This window comes from Entelurus aequoreus, linkage group LG24 (genome assembly GCF_033978785.1).
Source record: "Entelurus aequoreus isolate RoL-2023_Sb linkage group LG24, RoL_Eaeq_v1.1, whole genome shotgun sequence".
In the NCBI taxonomy this organism is placed as follows: domain Eukaryota; kingdom Metazoa; phylum Chordata; class Actinopteri; order Syngnathiformes; family Syngnathidae; genus Entelurus; species Entelurus aequoreus.
In genome coordinates, this window is record NC_084754.1 from 22515269 (window position 1) to 22524848 (window position 9580).

At 37.0% G+C, this 9580-nt stretch overlaps 1 protein-coding gene across 2 annotated transcripts in view; it reads right to left on the reverse strand.

The window, feature by feature from the left end:
* Positions 1-6516, reverse strand: part of slc17a8 (solute carrier family 17 member 8) — a 21090-nt gene extending 14574 nt beyond the window's left edge. For both annotated transcript variants that reach the window (XM_062036057.1, XM_062036056.1), the window contains exons 1-3: positions 6416-6516; positions 469-724; positions 289-407 (exon numbers count right to left, since the gene is read on the reverse strand). In XM_062036057.1, coding sequence (XP_061892041.1) covers positions 289-407; positions 469-724; positions 6416-6516 — 476 coding nt within the window. The remainder of the gene's footprint in view (positions 1-288; positions 408-468; positions 725-6415) is intronic.
* Positions 6517-9580: the final 3064 nt, after the last annotated feature.

Sequence of the window (9580 nt, forward strand, 5' to 3'; positions counted from 1 at the left end):
ATAGGAATCCGTTCCAAAATTTCTGACAAAAACTGAAGCATTGTTCCCATAAATACGGTTGATCCGTTCCAGACACCCAACAATTGAATTGAATGCTGCGGTCAATAGGATGACGCTTTTGTGAGTGTAACCTGTATCTTGGATGGATCCCATTGCATCTCTGACATTTTCCCATTCCTTGGTCTTCATTTTTGTACTTTGTGATTTTGGCAAAACATTTTGGAAAAGTAGGAAGTACGAAAACCAAAGTACAGTACCAAGGAACAGGGAAGTCAATAAAAAGATGACCTGTTGGCAGACAGCTTGTTGGAGATGAAACCACCAGGGATTTGAGTGACAATGTAGCCCCAGAAGAAGGATCCATGGATCAGTCCAACGGTCTCTGGATCCCAGTTAAACTGTGCTTTCTAAAAAAAAAGAATTGTCTGATTAAAATACAAGCTTTGTATATAAAATAATTGTCCTTACCTGAATTACTTCAGTTCCATTAATATAGACTGTATTGTTGTTCACCATCTCCACAATTGCTACACCAAGGTTACAACGAATGCCAAAGGAAATGCAGAAACCCAGACCACTGAGGATGGCGAGGATGTAACGCTTGGGAAGACCTCCACAGCTGCAGTCCAACAGCGGAGCAGGGCGAGACGTGGACGCCACCGGACGACCATCTTCGGTCAGTTCAATGTGGTTCTCCTCCTCTACATTGCTGCCATCTATTTTCCTACAGAGCCAGCAGCAAATGACATGTATTGTAAATGCAGTGTATAAGATAGTGAGTCCCTATTTGATTAACTATCAGGTTTTTCATAGCCTCAAAATTAGATACAATGTAAAATAACTTTTTGGCATTGCATTTTTTTTTCTTACATCTATTTACTTTATTTGGCAAAAAACAAAGCATTCATTTGTATATTTAGAATTAGCATTAAAATCAACAATACATGGCTAATAACAAACATTTTTTTTCTTCCTCAGAAACTGTGAAGGCAATCACCTTCATGTACAGTCCTCCCTTGCCAACTTCAAATATGGAGGCTTCACCACATTGCGGATTTTAAAAATATATATATTTTAAAGCACAGATGGGATAGGCTCCAGCACCCCTGTGACCCCGAGAGGACAAGCGGTAGAAAATGGATGGATGGATGGATATTCTACAACATATTGGCCTAAATTATAGATTTTCAAGTATCAATTAGGCTAATTGAACTAAAAACATCATTGTGGGGGGGCGTGGCCTGCGGGCCTGCAGCGAAGCGGGATGTGCCAGGACAGGCTTCGAGATCAGCGACAGGTGCGTAGATGGCCCACCTGGGCGCGTTTATCTAATCACCTGTCGCTCTGTTAAAGGCGGCAGCCGGGAAGGAGAGAGAGAGTTGTTGTTGTTGGTGGATGGCAGAGCACGCCGAGAGAGAGAGAGCGAAGCTGAGGGACAGACCAAAAGACATTTGATGAAAAGCACGAAGACAATCAGTTGCAAAATAAAGCATTGTTCTGCACGATGAACGAAGCGGTCGTGTCCATGCTTGGTGGCCAGAAGAACCCGGAAGTAAGGGACTTCCACAATCATATTAGAGTATTAGAGTGCGCTGTTCTGTATTGTGGTCACTGATTTGCTCAACTTCAGGCAACATTACTATATTGGATTTGCAGCTGTGACATATACTGTAAAATTGTACATGGTAATTGGGATTTGTTATATATTGTATATATTATATAAAAATATTAGATAATAATATAATATATCAGTATATATTATATACTGTATGTATAATATGTAAATATTACATATATGTTATATTTTATATTGCTACTATGGTGCATTTTTAGTCTACTTAATATCTGCATTATCCTTTCCATCCTTACCCTTTCCATCCTTTGAAACTGAGCTACTGTGCGGAACAATTTCCCTTGTGGATCAATAAAGCTTGTGTAAGTCTAAGTCTAAGTCTAAGTGATTTAAAGGAGACCGATTATGCAAACACAACTTTTCTTACCTATTGGTACCTCCTATTGGTACCTGTTTTTGAGTATTTGGGATTTGTAAAAGTCCCAAAAATTTCAAATCAAATCATGAAGGCATAGCGGAGATATTTATAAAAACAACCTTGCTTTCCTTCGAACTTCCTTCAAAAGAGCCATTTGGAATTTGCTCCTTTTGTGACATTCTTCCCATCGGTGACGTCAGCGGATATCTCCATATATGGTCAAGTTTTACCCGAAGAGCTTTGCATGAGTCCGCGCTGTGGTCAATAAGTTCCTTCTTTTTCTCTATCTTCTTGTTGTGGGGCAGACTGGCTCGTACATTCACATGCATCCTCTGCTGTTGCCATTTCTAATACAAAGTAGCGTGTAGTTCAAACTTTTATCCGTCAATAGACTCATTAAAACGTACAACATGGCTGACGGGGAGAAGACGGAGTTGAAGTGTACCCACATAAATAAGACCGCCCACAAAAAGGTGCATCCAGAGGAGACGGTCAGAAAGCGGCCTGTACGGTCGGTAAAACATAATCTATTTTGACCAATGAACCACCATTACATTAAAATCTGAATAAGACCCATTTAAGGGTTTATTTCATGTCTAGAGGGGTCTCATGTCAAAAAGTATGTTTAGAACCTAGTAAACAGTTTTTTTTGTATGCTCTGGCTAAGAAAATATTAAATTCATAATTAATGATTCCTGCTTTGCCGAAATATGTTTGTCGCGGTCATGTCCAGAGCCAATTAACAGCAAAAACGAGGGACAACTGTAATCATACTCACCCCATCCCCTTGCAGTACACTCAGACATGCCCATGGAACCTCTCCCCCTACACTAAGTGCATTTTATATACATAATATTTTGTCAATTACTGCTCACTGGTCAGGTCATTATTCATACATGAATAATTTTAGTCATTTATGCTGTTTGGTTATCACTTATGCTGCTACTGAGTACTTTGATCATGTCACCAACCAATCACCAACTCCTGCCTCTATGACTTATCACCCATTATCTTAGTTCAATATTTGCAAATATCGTTTTTTGGTAACACTTTAGTATGGGGAACATATTCACCATTAATTAGTTGCTTATTAACATGCAACTTAGTAACATGTTGGCTCTTAATTAGTCATTTTTAAGTACTTATTAATGCCTTAGTCTGCATGGCCTTATTATACAACCTAACCTTAACCCCAACGCTAACCCCAACCCTAACCCTAACCCCCTAACCCTAACCCTCTAACCCTAAACCTAACCCTCTAACCCTAACCCTAACCATAACCCTAAACCTAACCAAATAACTCTAGATGAAGTCTTTGTTACTTAGAATATGTTCTCCTAGTGTCCAAATAACTCTAAATTAAGTCTTTGTTACTTAGAATATGCTACCCCATACTAAAGTGTTATAAATGTGTTTTTTTGTCATTGTTTTTAAAGTGTCCTTTATTTAAAGCCTCGACAAAACTGTCGTTATGTTTGATTGATTGATTGATTGATTGAGTAGTTTATTGACATCTTAAAGAATTGAATCCATGTAATGCTTTAAAAAGGCAAATGGGTGGCACAAAAAGCCAAAAGGCTTGTTTCCATTGTGGTCCATTAAATATTCATCACATTTGATACATTGACATCCATTGCTTTCGGTCTCCCCTATATATAACCCACATATGCGGTCCTCTCCCAGGTTTCTCATAGTCATTCACACCGACGTCTCACTGGGGTGAGTTTTCCTTGCCCTTATGTGGGCTCTGAACCAAGGATGTCGTTGTGGCTTGTGCAGCCCTTTGAGACACTTGTGATTTAGGGCTATATAAATAAACATTGATTGATACATTAAATAATAAAAGATACATAACCTGTAACATGTATATTAAAAAATATGTTAAAAAATTGATAAATGATGTACATATACACAGTATACATGTTAGGTGATTTGAAAAACAATATATACAAAAAATGGGGGAGGGGGGGCGGTTATATACACTACGTTGACATAAAGACAATAAATGCCCTTGAATCTTGCATCTCGGTGATGGCACTTTAAAGTGGAAAAAAGCAACAACAACAATGGCAAAAGTAAGAACATCTCTGCTGTCATGCCGAGGTCAGAAGGTAAGCAGTCAAGGCACATAGCACAAGGTTGCCAGACTTTTGCTATCAGGTTGCATTCAGGTAGATTACACCTGTTCCATTACCATCTTTTTCAATAGTAGTCTGCACTCCTGAACTACATTTCATCCGATATGTGCAGTACATGCAACACATATGCGCGACAAAATCAACAACAAAAAAAGTCTTCTCCTTTATTCCACATTTCCACAATATACTTTGTTCTTGTCATATTGTTTGTGCCACATAGAAACATGCAGATCTTGTCATGTCTGTTGATCATGTTTTTGTTTGGCCATGTGCTGTTTGTTTTGTGGACTCTTTTTTTAGTTCCTGGTGTCACTTCCTTGTTTGGTTTGGTTTCCATGGTCACCCATTAGTTTTCACCTGTCATGTCACGCACCTGTTTCACCTTTTGAGTCACGCACCTGTTGTTAATCATGTCTGTGTTATTTAAGTCTTTCTTTCTGTTCACTCGTTCTGCGTTCATTGTCTTTATGTCACACCAGTTCAGGTATCATTCTGACCAAGTAAGTTTTCATAGTCCATGTCATAGTTTCTGTTAACTAGCAGCTTCATTTGTGTTTTAGGCACGCTTGCCTTTTTTGTTGTATTTTTGTGGTTATGGTAGTGATTTATTTATGTTAAATAAATCCAAGCCTACCTTCACGCTGTCGTCCGGAGCCGTCTTTGCACTGGAAGAACAACCCCGCAGCGCGCTGCGACCCCCCAACGCGACAGATCTCCAAATTGTATAGTTGTCAACCGTATATCCTTATTTGAGAATTTATTTCAAAGAGTAGCCTGTCTTACTTGTTGATAGTAGGTTGACTATTGATTTTTAATAAATATTTTGTGTAGCCAAAATGTTCAAAATAGATATAATTATATATTTTTTCTATAACTTACATTGCAGTTTTTGTCTGATTTTGCGAAAACTGCATCCAGTGGCATCACAGTAGAAGTGTTCATTGGTTACACCAGATATGTAGTGAATTAATGAATTAAATATATATTTTTAATATATGATAATATTATTATGATCATATTAAATATAATACTGTATATGTTTACTTTGTACTTTGTATATATGTGTATGTATATATAAATTATCATATGCATGGATATAAAATGTTTGTTTTTTTTGTTAGAAGAAAATACAATCATGTGTGCTTACGGACTGTATCCCTGCAGACTGTATTGATCTATATTGATATATAATGTAGGAACCACAAATATTAATAAACAGAAAGAAACTATCCTTTTGTGCGAATGAGTGTGAATGAGTGTAAATGGGGGAGGGAGGTTTGTTGGGTTGGTGCACTAATTGTAAGTGTATCTTGTGTTTATTATGTTGATTTAATAAAAAAATTAAAAATACATTTTTATTTTTTATTTTTTTTATTTCTTGTGCGGCCCAGTACCAATCGATCCACGGACCGGTACCGGGCCGCGGCCCGGTGGTTGGGGACCACTGCCCTACATCACATTTATAATACACGTCAATTTACATAGTGATGTGAATTTTACAACTCCTCACGATCCAATTTGATTCCAATTTTCGGGGGTGACAGTCCAATTCATAACGATTCTCGATGTAACCCATTCTCATAATATATAATTTGGTATAAAATCATAATAAAAACATTTTCAAAACAGGTTATAAAAGCTCTATTTGGCCTGAGAGCCGAATATTTTAAAAAAATAATCGAGGTTTTATATATATCCCCTGACGAGCAGGGAAACCTGCGAAACAGGCTTGTAGGATGATATAGCCTCTTGTGTTTTTTCCTGACCTAACATATATTCCGCTCTACCCCGGTATTGAGCACTGTATAACTGATAAACCACAGAAACCTTGACTATATATATATATATATATATATATATATATATATATATATATATATATATATATATATATCATATATATATATATATATATATATATATATATATATATATATATATATATACATATTGTGGTTTTTTTTATTAGATTTTTGAAAATTGAGCCAGATAAATGAGATTCGCGAATAGAAAATAAAGAAAAAAGAGTTGATATAATCACCAGTACGAAAGCATGTACCAGCACCAAACACTGTAATGTATGAGACATCAAGTAATTATTACTGTCTTTAAATACATTCTTCAGCCTGGCAAGCACAACAACCAAATATGTATCTTCTGATAACAATTAACATAATATTATACTACCAGACTCTGAGTGACACACCAGCACTCTACAGGTTTTTTAAATTACAGATGAAACATTGCTCTTCCCATCATTCTCTTTATAATAAAAAATGCTCTTACCTTTGCAGTTTGCCTAACGAATTTCCAACTGTACTCTTCACATCTTCTTTTCCAGGCTTTAGCACCTGTTCCTTCAAACCCCCCAAAGCACCAAAAGGCATGTTGACTGGTCTCCGTTAAGCAAAAGGTGTCTTGGCGTCTCTGACCGACAAAATCCACTAGACGTCCATCCTTCATAGGCTTGTGGCACGAGATGTTGACTCCACTGTTGACTGCAGGTGCCAAGGGTGACACAGACAGACTAACCCTGCACCCTTCTCAGACGTGCAGTGAGGATTCAGAGGACAAAGATGATGTTGGACAAGTCCTCGAATATAATTTCATGTCTTTGGAAGACTTTTAAACTAACTATTTCAAACTACAGAATCCACTTTTTTTAAGCTCCTTGCCACGTTGATCATCTATGTATCCAGCTGGAGTGGAAGCATATCTTCAAGCCACCGCTCCATCTCACGCTCTCCAAGAAAGGAGGGGAAGGTGTTGCCCAGCCCCTCTATTCATCCTCTTTATCATTACCACCATCTTCCCCCCAACGTCATCTCTGCAGGTTCATCTGATGTCAGTCTGCTGGGCGAACAATGAAAGATGAATGAGCCTGACAAAAGGTATATAAGTTCAGGTGACAAACTTCTCTACATGCTACTCTCATAATTTCTGTCTGTGGACCAAATGACAAAGCTTATTACAGAATCTCAATTTACAATTTATTTGTATTTTTATTTTTTTTAATAAATGAATCCATCCAACACAATAATACACAATAATACCATAATAATACAATTCCAATTCCAAAACCAAACATGGCCCAGCAACATTCAGAATAGCAATCGACTGAGCAATTGAGAGGACACACCAACATGACACAAAACAATCCAAAAGTAGTCAAACAAAAATGAATATCAGCAACAGTATCAATATTAATAATACTTCCAACATAACAGTGATTAGAAATCCCTCATTGATATTATCATCACAGCCATTTATAACATATAAAATAAAAACATTTAAAAAATGAACAATAGTGTTACACTTGCATCACATCTCATAAGCTTGACAACACATTGTGTCCAATATTTTCCACAAAGATAACATAAGTCAGTTTTTTCTACTGATATAATTTCCATAGCTTGTGTATACCAGTCAGTATGAGTTGGACTATCAACATCTATCCATTTTTTTTAGTATTACCCTTTTTGTTATCATGCATGTTGAAAGAAATGCCTTTTTACTCTTTAATGACACGTTACTAAATTGATGCAGATCACCAAGAATACAAGTTTGCAGTGTCACTGGGATGTTTATATTTAGGAATGTGATTGCTTCTTTAGTTGTTTTTAACCATAACTCTTTTATTCTCATACATTCCCACAATGACAAGAGTTCCCTCAGCTGCCTGACACTTCATACATAATTTGCAATCTACTGCACCAATTTTAAACAACTGAGAAGATGTAAAATACAACCTATTCAAGATCTTGAATTGACTCAGTTTAATGCTTCTGAAGGGCTTATTGGCATTTTTCCATATATCATTCCGTGATATGTCTCTTTCATCTAAAATGTTTAAGTCGATCATCCATTTCCGAACACATGCATCATTTCCATTTCTAGTATGGTGTTCATTTGTTATTCCATACAATCTTTTAATTAATTTCTTAATTGTATCTTGATTAAAAAGTGCATCTTCCAGTCCATGGCTATTTAAAGACATACTTTCAGATTGGGTTTTTTGATAGAGTTCTTAACTCAAAGCACTTGCATCTCAAATCAACGTCTCCCATTGAAATTAATTCATATCAATTTAATAGGTGCCTGGTCCCCCAAGACAGCACAATTTGAACATGTCTTTTAAAAAGAATAACAAACTTTTAGATAAGAAATATTTTGTGAAAACCACACAATAGAATGTGATACTTACAACTACAGTAGTTTTATGAAGTCATGTAATAATAATGTTCACCATTCACGTTGTAGAGTGAAGTGAATTATATTTATATAGCGCTTTTCTCTAGTGACTCAAAGCGCTTTACATAGTGAAACCCAATATCTAAGTTACATCTAAACCAGTGTGGGTGGCACTGGGAGCAGGTGGGTAAAGTGTCTTGCCCAAGGACACAACTGCAATAACTAGGATGGCGGAAGCGGGAATCGAACCCAGAACCCTCAAGTTGCTGGCACGGCCACTCTACCAACCGAGCTATGCCGCCTCAGTGGACCTCTACGGTATCGCCTTCCAGTTGCTTCTGTCAATTACACCGTCAACAGCTTTTCTATATTTTCATGGATACATGTAGATATTATTTTAACATTCTTAGACTCATTCTGCTTCTGTATGGTGCAGGCCAGCAGTGATGCTCTCCAATTCCTTCGCCAAGTTGGGGACACGCTCTGTCACGTTCTTTATGATTTATTTCTTTTAATTCAATGAATAGCATCCACTTCTACTTCTCAGCGCTGTTTTTCGCGTGCATTCTTCCTTCCCCTGGTTGGAAAAAACAAAGTTTGTTTTAGTCAGATCTTACGGGGTTCACTGTGACATTTGCTACGCCGAAGAATGGCGCAGATACTTGTAACTCAAATGTTTGCTTGCAACTTTTAAAGCATAACAATTAACTGCGAGGCAGCTCTTATCTCAAAACAATCTTAAAGGGGAACTGCACTTTATTTGAAATTTTGTCTGTAATTCACAATTCATTTGTAAGACAAGAACACATACTGTATGTATTTTTCTATTGCATTCTAACCCGTAAATAAACAGAAATAAAAGTCAGTTTACAATGGAGCAAATGCGAGCCATGACGTCATTGCACTTACTGCGTTTATTCTAACCATAAAACCCAATAAATAACCATCTAAAAAGCGCCAACAATATTCCATTTACAATTCATGACCTGAATATTAACCATGTATAAGTGATATTGTATTATAAGCGCTAACGTTAAGGACCTACATTTAGCGGCGCATTGATAAGAGAGAGGCAACTTTTATGCTGGCTGTATTGACATCCTCAGCTACTGAGCTGCTTTCTCGCCTCGGAACTCGTGAAAGTTAATTCTAGTTCAAAAATATTGCCTCTCACCTTGAAAATAGAAGGATAAAGACATAAACTGAGAAGTTGGTCAACTTTGACAGCCAATTTAGAGCCGGAAATGGTGAAAAAGACAA